The sequence below is a fragment of the Micromys minutus genome (assembly GCF_963924665.1).
Source record: "Micromys minutus genome assembly, chromosome: 11".
NCBI classification, from domain to species: Eukaryota; Metazoa; Chordata; class Mammalia; order Rodentia; family Muridae; genus Micromys; species Micromys minutus.
The window spans coordinates 27,210,299-27,225,091 of NC_137980.1; the positions used below are offsets into that span (position 1 = coordinate 27,210,299).

At 42.9% G+C, this 14,793-nt stretch overlaps 1 protein-coding gene across 1 annotated transcript in view; it reads right to left on the minus strand.

The window, feature by feature from the left end:
* PTPN13 (protein tyrosine phosphatase non-receptor type 13) overlaps positions 1–14,793 on the minus strand; it is a gene marked incomplete at its 5' end in the record, with an annotated part of 122,866 nt that overhangs the window by 50,477 nt on the left and 57,596 nt on the right. Inside the window, 5 exons of the mRNA XM_080925731.1 lie at positions 4,523–4,579; positions 6,400–6,494; positions 6,635–7,049; positions 11,396–11,558; positions 14,518–14,700. Of these exons, the coding sequence (XP_080781857.1) occupies positions 4,523–4,579; positions 6,400–6,494; positions 6,635–7,049; positions 11,396–11,558; positions 14,518–14,700 (913 nt within the window). The remainder of the gene's footprint in view (positions 1–4,522; positions 4,580–6,399; positions 6,495–6,634; positions 7,050–11,395; positions 11,559–14,517; positions 14,701–14,793) is intronic.

The following is a 14,793-nucleotide window of genomic DNA, read 5'->3' on the forward strand; positions in this document are numbered from 1 at the left end:
AGTGATGCCTCAGTAGGAAAAAGCAAGCCTCAATGTCTAGAAATAAATTCTTTTATCCCGGGAAGCAACAACTCTTATGTCCTATTAGCAGTGAATTTAGCCTGTGTTGTAAGGAACATCTTAATGCAAATCAGATGCTCTCTGTAGCTCATACACGCTTCTGGAACTAGAAGTCATGGGTAATTGGTAATGGCAGTAGCAATGTGGTGTTGCTAATGACGTTCTGGTGGATTGCACACACACTACTGGACAATGCTGGGAGGTTCCATCTATAACAGGCAGTAAAGGTGCACAGCTGTTTCATGAGCACCTTCTTCAACATGATCTACACACTCAACTCTCTTCCTGAAATAGGTAACGAGCTTTAGTTTTCATCTGGAACAAACATGACACAATACAGAAGAGGACCCATAAAAGCAAAGTAAGAACATGTTAATAACTGAAATTTAAAAAGTACATAATAAGGAGGTTAGGAAAAAAAAAAAACAGATATAATCAAAGTGTACTGCAAAGGAGTTGAATGGTAACAGTGGCTTTAAACTTTCCACCCCCTCCCCAAGTTTCAGATCTAAATGCTATACGTATAGGAATTTGGAGATTTAGAAACTGCTGAAAGTCATTACTCTGTGGTACTTGGGAAGTCGAAACACATGCGGTTCGTAGAAATCAGACACCCCCCCACCCCCTGCTGCTGGTAAGGACAAGATTAGACTAGGTGGGAGTGTGGTTACTCTCCTGGCTGTAACTTAAGAACAGAAAGGCATTTAACCTGGCTGGGTTGTAAACGGAGACAGTCCACCTGGGTCACAGGATTTTTATGAATGCTCTTGTGAGGTGTCTGTGAGAGGTCACACGTCCCTAATTAGAAGCAACAAAGCCTGCTTGCTCATTTAAAGGTTCCTGACTGTGACATTAGCACTTTTATTTGGTTACTCTTCTGTCCTTCAACTATGTACTGGGGAGCTTTCCCGTGGGTGTTCATCCATCGTTCTGCGCTCTGGCAATGCTAGGGCTGTGAGAGCTGCTAGGACAGCAACCGTGATGGCGCCAGCTGCTGCTGACAATGTCAGAAAACTACCCGAGTTTATGGTAAAAGGAAAAAAATGATGTCACTCAAATGGCTGCAGGTGTCACGTCTACAGAGCAGCGGGTGACAGCTTCTCCCTGGGTATCCAGGAGGAGACCAACCGGGTAGGATGCTCCCCGGCATCCACATGACTGCTCTGTCCCAAGTCATCACAGAGGGCGAGGCAGGAGGACACTTGGAGGTGAGAGAGTAAGCTGGCCAGCAGGAGCTGAAGGAGCATCATCTGACAAGGAGGCTCTGCCAGTTCTCCCTCAGCCTCCTTGCTCCCTCAGCCTCCTTACGGCCCATCAGGCAGCTGGTGGGATCACACGCAGGTACCAGCACACGCAGATGCTTGAAATACTTTGTTATTTGTGTTTTTTCTTAATTAGGAGTAGTTCTTGAGGGAGCCTTTATGCAAACTTCAAGTTATCTGCCTATAGCTCTATTCAAGGAATAGGGCTAGAGAATCTCTGTGAGGTAGATACTTTAATTATGAAGACATTTCTTTTAACCACAACAAGTGCAGGTGGACTTATTATTCCAAGGTCCTGAAATAATACTCATTTCCTATTAGTAAGTACTGTACCAAAACAATTTTTTTCAATTACCTGAAGTAAAAAAGAAACCATGACTTGAAATGTACAGTTCTTTACATAAAGCAAGACTGCTATTCCCACTCATGTCTTCTTGAGAAAGAATGGCCAGACTGTGTGTGAGGCCTCCTGACTAGGACCTGCTTGTCTCTCAGGAGTTCCTGTGGATGCTGTGTGATCTTCAGATAGCATGTTTGATAGTGACAGATTCGATTACCTAGAAACAGCAGCACTGTCCCCTGGCAAGGCTAAAGGCTATCCTGGAAATGACGTCCTCAAGGAAGCAGGGTAGGGTTTTAGTAAGTAGATAGTATTTAAACTACTTTTTGAGCAAGGCAAATGTTTTCTTTGAGTTGTAGACTATGCCTGAGCCCATATTAGGCAGCCTCAGGCTTATGGTGGGAAGACTGGGTGAGAAGATGCTAAGGGTGAGTCACTCCAGGGTGGAGACCTAGTTCTCGCCTTGGGGCTAATGGGCCACTGGGCTTTATACTGGTATAGAACAAGGTTTGTTCACTGTCATGCTATTTTTTGTTTGTTTTGAGCTAGGGTCTGACTGTGTGGTCCTAGTTGGGCTGTATTACTTGTCATTGACCATGATAATTAGCATTGAAATTAGATAAAGTTAATTTCAGGGCCTGCACCAAGTTACTCTGGACCAGAGGTATTTCCTTTCTTTATTGTTGCTGGTTGTTTTGTTTGTTTTGTGTTGTTTTTCCAAGTCTGGGTTTCTCTTTGTGGTCACGTTGTCTTGGAATTTGCCTTATAGATGAGGCTGGCCACAGAATCGTAATACAGAGCTGCCTGTCTCAGCCTGCTGGGATTAAGGGTGTGCACCACCACCAGCAGCAGAAATTTAAATTCCCCATAGAGTTTTAATCCTATGGGCAAGTTCAGAAGAAATTGTAAAGAGAAAGACTGACTGAGTCTGTCCATAGCCAGGCAACTGGCTGGTGAGAAGGCGGTTCTAGAGATTTAAAGGGAAAAAATCCTTACAACTCATGGATAGTTGGTACAAATTCACATGCTTGTCTGAGAATTTAACTCAAAACATGTGTGCTATCCTCACAGGGCAATCACTAGCAACCCTTCCCAGAGTTCAGCCAGTTTACTAAGGGTTCCCAGTATTATGCCAGGAGGGGTCTGGAGTGGACTGGAGGGGACTAGAGCAGACTGGAGTGGACTAGGGCGGACTAGAGCAGACTGGAGCAGATTGGAGCTTGGTCTTTCTGACTCTGCATTCAGATCATGGCTCCACACCCTCCTGATTTGCTGTGGAGCTCATCTTTAGTTTCTTAAAAGGATATAACATCAGCACCCAACAGACAGGATACTGTGGGTCTACACGAGAGGTCATATCGAGTCAAAATGGTGGGAGGGCACAATAAGCCCTCAGGGACTGTTAATGCATACGGACGTGTTGCAGTGAAATTATGCAAGCTGCACAAGTACCAAAACCCAGTCTAGGTAAGAAGCCTGACTGTCAGTGCGCCGCGCCCTGACCCCGGCCCACACACATGTTTATTTAGTTGGACTCTTAAGTTGTTTTGAGGATTGGTAATGGGGAAGGAAAATACAAACAACCCTCACCCCTTCTTCATTCTCCATGAGTACTGAAGACAACACCTATAGTTGCAGTCTCTGAAGCAACTATCTCCAACACAAACTTTTATTCTCGAGTAACTGGCATGTTGATTTCTATGGGAGAATGAAACGTGTGAGCATGCCGGGGCTGGAAGTTTTGGCCACAAAGCACAATTCCATATGGTCCAGCCTCACATCACAGCACAATTCTATATGGTCCGGCCTCACTTTAAAGCACCAGTTCTATATGGTTTAACTTCACAATTTTCTTTTTTGCCTTTACTATCAGGAAAATTAGAACTAAATGTCTAGTCATTAAATTCAGCTATATCATTTTTATCTTGAATTATGTGCCTATCTCTCTGTGGGTATTTGTACGAGAGTACAGGTATCCAAGGAGTCCAGAAAAGGGCATCAACAGGCCTTTGTGAGCTACCATGGGGTGCTGGAAACCAAATCCAGGTCCTCTGCAAAAGTAAGTGCTCTAACCACTGAGCTGTCTCTCCAGCCAATGACATCACCAACTTTCATTACAAACCTTCTTTATTCTCACCAGGCTTTTTGTTAACACAAAAAGTTAGTGCTTTCAGGATTTAAGTGTAAGACTTGGAACAAAGTAATGTATAGGCAGATACTAATGGAATATTCTTTCCTACCCATAAAGCTGTTAGAAAGACCAAATAAGATGTAACATTTTTTAAATTATAAACTGTCTGAACACAGATTGAAGTCACTGTCCACACATGGTCTTCCCTCTGGCTTTGTTTCTTGGGGTCTAAGTTGAAAAGACTCATGTTTATAATCTTTGGTTCTAACCCTCAGGATAAGACTCACAACTGCTCCCAGTGTGTCCCTCCAACCTCACACTGCCCTATGAGCTTCTGCACCACCATTCCTGCTATTAGTTCTGCCTGTCTGTTCATGTCCCTAATCCACCTGTGCCCTTGATCTGAAATACTCATCCCTGCCTCTGTGACTCCACTGAGTACACTCCCTTGGTATTTGAAGAAAGAACCACAATAAAGATTTAGCTCAAGTATCCCTTTCGAATTACCTCAAGACTTTCTCTCCTTTCCTAACCCCTCATTCATTTCATTATCAACAGAAGTGAAATCATAGGTGCCAGCGCCCTGTGGTGACATGGAAGAGCAGCACATCCTTTACTGTGACGCAGGCCTAGATCCTTGGAGTAGGACGGTCTCCACACCTACACACACGTTTATCATGTACGGAACGAGAACAGAGAGGGTAGGAGGGAAAGAGCGCGAACACCTACCATTGTCTTTAAAGGGTACTTGGGATGAAGATTTTCCAGAACTAGGCAAACTCATTCCTGTGGTACAAATTAAATTATTAGACATTTTTATAAAATGGCAAGAAACTATAGAAGTATTTTTTTTTCTGAAAATTTCACATACACCAAAAAAAAAAAAAAAAAAAAAAAAAAATCAACAGAACATCAAGGCAGCATTGTTTTCCTTGATTTGCACTTAGAGAAATGTCTTATCACAAGGGCATATTTTCTATTTTTGAATAGTAATTAAGCATGTTTATTTTTTTGGACCCATAAATTTAAACTCAAATGTGCTGCTTCTGACAATGACAATTAGATACATCAAACGTGAAAGAAACATTTACAATGAGATGAATCTCAAAAACACTGTCCAAATGTAAAAGAAAATGTAATACTCAATGAGAATGGATAAAATAAAATATTAATTCAGAAAATTAAGAAGATCTTAAAGGTTCACTTTATCTGAATCTCTACTCTTTTTTCTTTTTTTGAGACAGGGTCTCATATAGTCTAGGCTAGCCTCAAACCCACTACAGAGGGTGAGGCTTGCCTTAAACTCTTGACCCTCTGCCTCTACCTCACAAGTGCTGGGACTACATGCCATGCATCCCCACAGCAGGCTTTCCTACGGAACAGCTCTAACTCTCTTGATCTATTTCACGCAGACTGGAGCCTTTCTGATGGGATAGGCTTACAGTTCGTGAGATCTCATTATATGGGAGCACAATTTGAAAATCATTTCCTAAAATGCTGAGGGCCTCCCTTTCTCTGATTTTCAACATAAGGTTATCCTATGGGATGATATCCTGCCTTGTGACTGCTTCGGTCTTTTCCATTGATTCTACCTCAGTTGACGACAGCATGACCTCCGGAAGTGGTGTGCCACCACCCATTCACAAAGCCACACTGCATGCTACAAACGCCTCTCCAATACCAGGTAGACTTCCTGTGTGATCCCTTCATTTTATGTGTCTCTGATCCAACTACAGAAGTTCTAGCTTCAGATAACTAGGACCCAACTTTGCATCTAAGGAGAAAAAATGAGTAGAATTTGATAGGTCCTGTTTCTCTCTGTGCCTTCAGCTGCTAACACTGAGCACTAGCTTAGCTTTTGGTGCTCCAGTTTAGCTCTTGACTTGGCTTCCCTGAGTTTCATTTTTAAGATGCACAAGGCTAAGAACTGTTCAGCTTTTGGTGATGTTCAGATATGCACAGAAATGTGGCTTTCCACTTTCATAGAAATGGCCTCCACCCCTTTAGTGGGGACAGAGTCTTTCTATCTTGGTCTTGAACTCATGATCTTCTAACCTCAGTCTCCTACACAGCAATTATAGAAACACACCACTGCATCGCACTCAGAGTCACACAATTCCAAAATCTAAGGCTAATTAAAAGGCCCCAAATAACGAGTAGGTAAAACCTGAGGAAAAGTTAAGGCAATTAAAAACTGCCAACTATCAACCACAGAGGTCTGCATCCGTTACGTAAGGTTTGGAGGCCATTAACATGCTTTTAAACTAAAAGAAACCTGACTTATTCTTCACAAAGCAAACTCAGTACTACCAGCCCACTCACACAGGCCCGTGTTAAGCCACCAAGGGAAGGCAATGCTGTGTCCAAGTCCCAGGTGCTTTCTAGGATGCTCGTGACCTCCCTGACCGAGAGCACGCTAAGGAGTACTGGCATGAAGCAGTCCCCAATTCAGTCAGATTTTTACTTGGGGCATTTCAGGCATTCACAGTCTGAGCGAGTAGAAGACGGAACTCACAGCAACAAATTGGCAATTAGCACAGCTCTGCTCGCTTCGCTAGTGCTCGAGTTAGCTACGGGAGAAAAGAGAAAAGCTCGGCAGTGCTGACCTACAACATATGCTTGGCCAGGGTCTTCAATGGATGAGTCTGATTCATGGCTCCTCCTTTCGGGGCTTCTATTTAAACTGGCAACAGACTTTGAACTACAGAGGGAAGAGGAAGGCAGGAGGGGAAGTGTCAATGCAAAAAGAATATGGCGACAATATAACGTCTAAATGAAAACAAATGCATGGCAGGAGGGATTTAAAAGGATCTACTTTGGGTTAGTCAATCATGCTCTTACTTATTAAGCTTTGTGAGTCCTGCCAGTGACTCTGTGTCAGATCTTGCCATCGGGTGCAATGGTTTTCCCACCAGCTCCGCAAAGGCTTGTGGGAGGGACTCCATGTTAATGACCTGTTTCCGACGAGGACAGAGAGAGGCCTGACTGAGATCGTGATACGATTTGCTCATCCCTCTAGGCTTTTCCTCCCAGGAAGCTTTGTCATTCTTCTCTTTTGAACTGTTTTGCAGTGGCTGGTAAAGCGACCACTCTGAGCAGGACAGTCTCTTCAGAATCTCAGCTTGCACTGACAGGGGTCGGACGGCAAGTTTGTTGAAGGTGCTGCTGGCCAGGCTGCCAGTGCTGATTGCGCGGCCCATATTAAATCCTCTAACAGACTCTGCTTGCAGGTTCAGGCTCCTAAACGAAGCTCTCTCTACAAGGAAATAGGATTGCTTTACATGAGGGAACACCTTTAGGAGAAGGGTTATTTCAACAGGTGAGAGACAGCATGCAGGTTTTAATCATGTCAACTGCTAGCACCGGCTGGCAGCTGCATAGTTGGCGACCGGGGGTTTCAGGAGTCACAAGGTCCTGCTTTCACCCATCTCTCCATCCTTTTCGCTTTCACCAGCCTAAGCCTGAGCATTTCCGACTTCACCTATAAACTCTCTTTCATCCTGTGATGTCGTCTGTGACTTAGGCTGGCACACCCCAAGTCCCTTATGGCTTTCCACATTAACGGGACATTTAACATTCAGAGTGTTTCTGCTCACATGCCAGCACACTAAGAACGGAGAGAAGGGAGGTGAAAGCAGGCGACTGCCGAGCCTGCAAAAGCAGCTCGGCGGAGGAGAGCTTTGCCCAGAGAGGAAGTCCTTCATCACTGGTATAGTTCTAAAAGCTTACTACAGGCTGGGAAGACGGTAGAGCCCTCTGTGAGAGCACAAAGGACCCTTGAATGAATACACAACTCTACTCCACACGAGCTGGAGCTCAGCAAGGCTGCGATGAGCCTTCAGGATGAATTCTCGAGTTATGTCAGCACCATGCCAACCCCACCTTCCTGTCTCCACCACCTTCCAAATGAATGAGGACAAAGAGCCCCAGCCTTCCTCCTCTTCTCATATCTGTAAACACGGAATTGTTCATACTTAAGTTTTGTTCACTACTCAGTGAAGACCAAAAGCCTGCTTGTAGAAGTTACATTTAGAAAACTTTTAGGTCCAGCCCTTGGTTCTTCTCCATCATCACAGCAGTATGTGACAGCGGAAGCTCTTAGCAAAACTGCTGTATCACACAAGGTGACTGTAGAACAGAGCCTTGGATGCTTTTCTGTTGTGAATTAGGCTAACCGGACCACACATGGCTCTCTGGGCCCCACCGTAACTGTAGGGTAGGGGTGCACTCTGTAGTGAGTGTGACAGCATGTCAGACAATGACTTAGATGCCACCTCTGATCTTCTCCTGCCTACAAGATTAACAGTACTTAATTTTAGGTAGATAATGGGTTGAAAGGCATTGCGATTTTAATGTTTATGCATCAAAATGAGCCTTGAGTAACATGCCCCATTATCACCAGGGCAGTGGTCCTTGTCTGTGACACCGAAGCAGTCTTCATTCATACCGCAGAATTCCCAATCATCTTAAACTTAGAATGTGGGGCCTTTTATTAGAGTGGTTAACTTTGTTTTTATTCTCTTTTACTATGAGAAGACTCTTTAATCTAAGAAGGAAACAATCAATTCAAAGATGGCGAACACCAAAGATGGCAGCAATAATGGTGACCAGTTCAGTTAGGTTTTGTTTCCTGAACATGGTGAGGACTGTCCCTTCCAAATGCACCCACAGCTGCCTGCCTCAGATGCAGGGTGTGAGTAACCACTGCTGATCGCATCCATCCACTGCCTTCTCCTGGACCATGTCAGCAAATGTTCCAGCATGTACCAAAAGCTGAAGACAGTAGGAGCCGGAGTCTATCACCAGTGCTGTGCTTCAGACCGGAGCTCGCAGCCTTGCTAGCTGCACATCGAGCCTGCGACCTGCACCTTCCAGTCCACGCTGCCTCTGCTCAGTCCCTCCAGCACTCTGCTTCCCTCATGTCGGCGTTCCCGTAGGCTATTCTGAGAGTCGTCTTATACTGTTATTCCTTAGTATTTGCTACCTAATAGTAAGTGCTGAATAAACGACCTGTTCCTCTGTTCCATGAAAATCAGCCATATGCAAACTCTTCAAACAGGAGTAGCACCTGCAGCCGTGAGGAGACCAAGGATGCACCCTAAACTGGACTCTTACAGCCATCTAATTATGGGAGGCGGTTTCTACTCAGAACCCATTTCCTTATTAGTAAAACTGCGACTTCACGGCTTTACGGTTTCTAAAAAATTGACACTGTCCAATATTCACAGCGGGCACACATATGCTAGCCCACCAACCTCCTGTGGGTTATGCCAGTAATTCTCACTTGTGGGGTCACTCATCTCAAAGTGGGGTCACTTTGGGGGTTTTTATACGATATGGAAAAGTATACAAACAGTGCCACCCTGAAGTGTTTTCTCCATGAGTTCAGGAACACCTAGCTATCAGAAACCTGAACAGAGTCTGTGAAATGTGAAGGGCGCTCTGCTCTCTTTTGTGGAGAGAGAAACTGAGACTCTGAAGATTCACTTCTTTCCTACGGTCCTTTTCCCACGGCCTTGCTCCTCCTGCACGGTACGGAGTGCATGGCACAGAAGCACACAGCACACTGCCAGTGTAGCCTGTGTATCACCGATTAGTAGTAGAGGGACTGATAAAACACTGGTGAGAATTGAACCAGGACCTTAATATGACACAAGTACATTGCAGTTCAATGTATGGCCAAGCCTGGCCTGCTGGATACCCTTGAAGTGCTCTATAGGTGTGAATGTTACTTTGTAACAACCCTTTGATACATAGATCAAACACTTACAGACTGAAGAACTAAGACTTTTGTAGCAGGACCGAGGCTTCTGAGTCTCTAACAGTCTGGTTTAAACATCAGAAAGTTTGCTTCAGATGATAATCATACTTGCCTATAGTGACGCATTCCCCTAATGTGAATTCTAAAATCTAAAATCCTCTAAGAGCTGAAACTCTGAGTGCTCAACAGACACTTCAAATGGAAGTCCAGTGCTTGACTTCCTCCGAGAGGGCTTAGCCAGAACACAGAAAGGAGACACACAGTTACTTCCAGGCTTGCACGCGTGATGTGAAGATGAGACAGAGACAGACTGTCTACGGTTAGGTCCCATCCTTCACATGCACCTCCTTATATGTCTGTAGATATTCTAAACTCTTAAAAACATAAACATATGGAACATTTTTGGTCCTTCCCCCCCCCCAAAAAATTGAATCAGGGACACCCAAGCTGTACTTTCTGTGAAATGCTGAGCAAGATTCAACTTCAGACTTTTCTGATTCTCCCCACTCTACCACATTTAAAAGGTACAACCTCTCACAGTTCCAATCGGGTTTGGATTGAGCAATGATCCAAATCCAAATGCTGATAGCTCTGGTAGGTTTGATTCCTTGTTGTGCTTTAAAAATATATAAAAGCACCTACAATTTTTAGCAAAGCAAAGTGGGAAGATAAAAGGTAATTTACTAAAAGTCACCACTATCGTATTTTTAAAGTTATATATGAGGCAATAATTAGGTTAAAATGCAGATCCTGGGGACCTAATTTCCAAAGACTGATTTTGTAGGTTCCCATAAGCCCCTGGAATCTTTCCCTTAGGGGAGCATATGGTCTCTACTTTGATCCTGAGGTGAGAAATGTGTATTCACAGTTGTCTTCCCCCAGGCCATACGATAGAAAAAACCTTTTCTGTAAGACTTAGAATGAGAAAGTCCTGGAAAAAAGTTCAGAAACATGGGTCACCCGTGTATGTTATTAAACTTTAACTCACATACTTCGGAGTGATCCACTTAAGTCTGTAAGGATTTATTAGAAAGGAGAAATTTCAAATCACTTTAATCTCAACATGTGGTTGTGCAAAATAAGCTTTAAATCTCAGCTCTGTCTGAGAGACTCCTGTCTAGAGTTGGGTTATTTTTGCAGCTGAAAACCCACTGTCCTGGTTGCTATAGTTACTCATCACAGCCTCCAGACAGAGATGGTCCACTGTCGGGGTGCCACTTTTCCTGCCTTTATCCTGTCTGCCATGTTCCTTGCTACACTGGTCTCCAAACTATTTGACATTGTCCTTCATACCCAAGTCAACCGTGACCTCTCAGAGCTCTTAGGAGTCATGGGGAACCCAGAGCCAGACAGGTATCATCCCTTAAGGTGGCTCCAAAGAGCCCTAACTGCCTGCTCTTCCACAGGACCCAGGTTTGATTTCCAGCACACAAGATGGTTCACAACCATTTGTAACTACAGTTCCAGAGAACCTGATTCTGTCTTCTGGCTTCTGTGGGCCCTGCACACATGTGATACACAAATTTACACTCAGGCAAAGCATTCACATGTATGAAATAGGATCATTTAAAAACTCTGCTTTTTATCATTTCATAGCTGCAGCCACCGGCACAGTTAAACCTTTTAAACACGTATGAAGAGATTGCTTTCTAGACTTAATTTACACAAAGGGATGACCCGGGATGCCCTGCGAGTTTTTATCCTAAACACTTTCTGAGTTTCTTTTAAAAATGTGTGGTAGAAGTCTCTCGTCAGGCACCAGCCTCAGGAAGCGGGCCATTCCCCAATCACGAGCGGGAGACCACGCCCCCAGTCACGTGAGGCAGGCCACGCCCCCTTACCTATGTCTTGGGCATCCTGGTTGCTCTGTCGCGCCCTCATCTGCAGCTGGAATTTGTGCTGTGAGGAACATAGCTGTAGCAGGTACTGGCATGCCTTGCTGCTGTCCGTTTGGAACGCATGCTTGATTCCGTCTGATGTGTTCTGTAATGTGATTTTCTTTTTCTGTAATAGTAAGCAGAGGTATTTGTAATTAGGACGTTTTCCTATGACTTTCTATATGACCAAATATTTTAACCTACAATTAATATGTTGAGATGTTTATATTTCCAATTATTAGAATAAGTGCCCTTTAACTGATACCATATATAAATATAAATGTAGGAACTATAATTCTATAACTAAACAAACTTGACACATAAATTAGTATTAACTGCCACTTTGAGCAACTGTGGCTTCAATCATCCTGTACTCCATTCATCAAGGGAATCTTAAAATACTGTCCAGGGGAGGCTGGAGAGATGAGTCAGTGGTTAAAGCAATGGCTGCTTTTACAGAGGACCTGGCTGTTAGCACCTAGTACCTAGCATACTCTCAGATTAAGGGACCCAACACCGTCTTTTGGCCTCCATGATCACCGCACACAGGTGGAACAGACATATGTGTTAGCATAGTACCCACACACATATAATGAAAACAAATAAATCTTAAAGTATCCAGAATAACTGTAAGGCAGTATTCATGGACGTTATGTATTTTGAACATGTTCCTCCCAAATTGAAGGAAGTTTTAGAAATCACTCTTATATTTTGAGTCTATGGGAATATTTGCAAATATTAATAAACATGGTAAGAACTAAGTATTCAGTACCCCAAGTAAAGAACAGTTAAAAAGACATTTTAAAAATTAAAAGTAGTGCTAAGAATTGATCTGGCTAAGGAGAATCTGGGTGGTACAAAGCCCTGATGGTGCATTTGGGAAGTCAAGAAAAATGTAGGTAGCTAGGCAGGTGTGTGTGTGTGTGTGTGTGTGTGTGTGTGTGTGTGTGTATCCCTGCATTCCCAGGTATGTGGGGGGAGGAGGAAGGGGAGGAGGCATCAAGAGAAGAACTGGAGCCTAGGAACACAGTCTTGGCTGCATGAGCCTCCCAGACAACAGGGTGGGGAATAAAGAAAGGAAACATGGCTGCAGTGATACCAGACATGGCTTGAGACACTAAATACTTTAATATTTAGAGATGGCTATTTTTATCAAGTTCAAGAAAAGTAGAAAAATAACAAGCCAATTTCATTTGGCTGATATTTCCTGAAAGATGATGTAACCTAGAGAAGAGAGCCTCCTAGAACCGGTGGTATGCACTGAAGCTTGCAGGGTCCCTACACATTTGAAAAAGATGCTTCCAACAAGGCAGGGGACGCAGCAAATAATGGACATTTACTTTAATTCAGTTAGATTCTATTCCATCTATTATCTACTATGCAAACTAGTCTCTATTATCTTTATTTCAAACACAGAAATAGGCACAGAAAAGCCAAATTTAATAAAAGCCACAAATCATATATTACCTAAAACACTTGCACTCATAAAATAGCCTTACTGATGTATAAAAGTTTAAACAGACTTCTTAAATAAATTTACATTAAAGATCTTTACACTTTTAATAAGAAACTAATACTAATACCATACACAAAATGCAAGTATAAAAATGAATGATAGAAAAAAAGAAAAAGACATTATAATAAATCCAATAAATTAGAGCAGCATTCTTAAGTTCTAGGTAGATATTGTTGCTCCTGAATCTCTGGGATGGAACCTGGTTTCACTTTGTTAAAAATAAAGCCCAGTAAGTTCTAGAACAGGACAAAATACGGTGTCGTCAAGCCAGAATCTTGATTATGGACACAGCTGGTTATTTCTCCCCTAACTAATATACCCCTTTCCTGTTGATATATAGCTCTCAAAGACACTAATATCCACAGCTGTAACCCTAGTGATCAAAGCATTAACATGAAAGGGAGAGTCTACTCAGACAGTCTTTAAAAGTACAGGACCAGGATCTAGGATAAACAGCCAAAGGCAGAGCCTGACAGAAGGGACTTATAGGTCCAGAGGAATTACAAAAGGCTCATACAGACAATGTGCTGTGTGAGACAAATTAGCAGAGTGTTTGGTTCTGTTGGCTGGTTGAGTGGACAGGAAATGCACTCGAGGGAGGGCTTCTGAGAGCTTAGAGGAGGTAGAAGGTAATAGTTATCTAAGTTTCCTTCACAAACTTGTTCTACTAAGTTCCCACTTGAAAAAATTAAACTAAGTCTAGGTAATTTCCTGGTTTCAACAGTTTGGGGAAGATAAAGGTTATGTGGGCTTTCCTGGATGAATAAATTATTATCTGTCAATCTCTGGGGGAAACTCTAAGTCTCATAGGAAGCAACCAACCCCTAGATATATAGAGCTGATTTTTAAAGGTACCTTATTCATAATACAGCCTAATCTTTATATTCTTATGAAAATTATTTTTGTGAGAACCCATGTCAACACAAACATCAGTAACCCTCAAATATCGTTAGAACATAAATACTCAAAATTTTTTTTGTTTTTCTCTGAAATGTGGCAGATGTCACTGTTATGTTCAGATACTCCACATTTAAAGTCAGAATGTTTTTAGAGATAACTACTGTTTAAAATTAATTTTCCCCTAAAAGTCACCTTTCCAATTCTATTACTGTAGAGGGCATACTGTAAAATCTCAAACTGCAGAAAGTCATGAGACCAGTTTATAACGTTCAGTGGCCACTGGACCTCTGGACTCACATATCAGGCCTATGGGAGATCCACCCTTGGGCTTGACAGGCCTATTAGAAGGGAGATAACTGTCAATGGCAGTTCTCTTCCTGAGAGACTATGGCTGTAAGACAAGTTTTCATCTAGCAGAGTTCAACTTAGTTGTAATTTAACTCCAGTTAATTGAGCATATAACCAGTTGGGTATGAATCCTTATGCTTTGGGAAAAGAACAAAACAAAACCCAAAATAGAAAGAAACAAAATTTCAGTCAGATCATCTGTAACTAAGGAGAAAGAGCTTTAAGTAGCACTAAGGTTTGCTATGGCAAGTCATTAAACATGTTACAGTTAAAATTGGTTACACCAGTGAACAATATAATAAAAAGTTTAAAATAGACATACTGAAAAGGAAATCTTTTTTGTTTCCCTCCATGGGAAGCGAAGGACCAAGGCACGAACTCCATTGTGAACCTCAAATACAAGCACACCTTTGGAACAGACACCCAGCAGTATTCCTGTTTGTGACTTCTTTTCAGGGTGCACGCGGTGAAAATGAACTCCATACTCTGTCAGCCTTTGGCAGACCTGTTGGAACATACACAGTGGCGTACGGGGGGGGGGGGGGGGGAGGAGGATGGGGGTCAATGCACTCAGTAACACTTGACATCCACGTTCCAA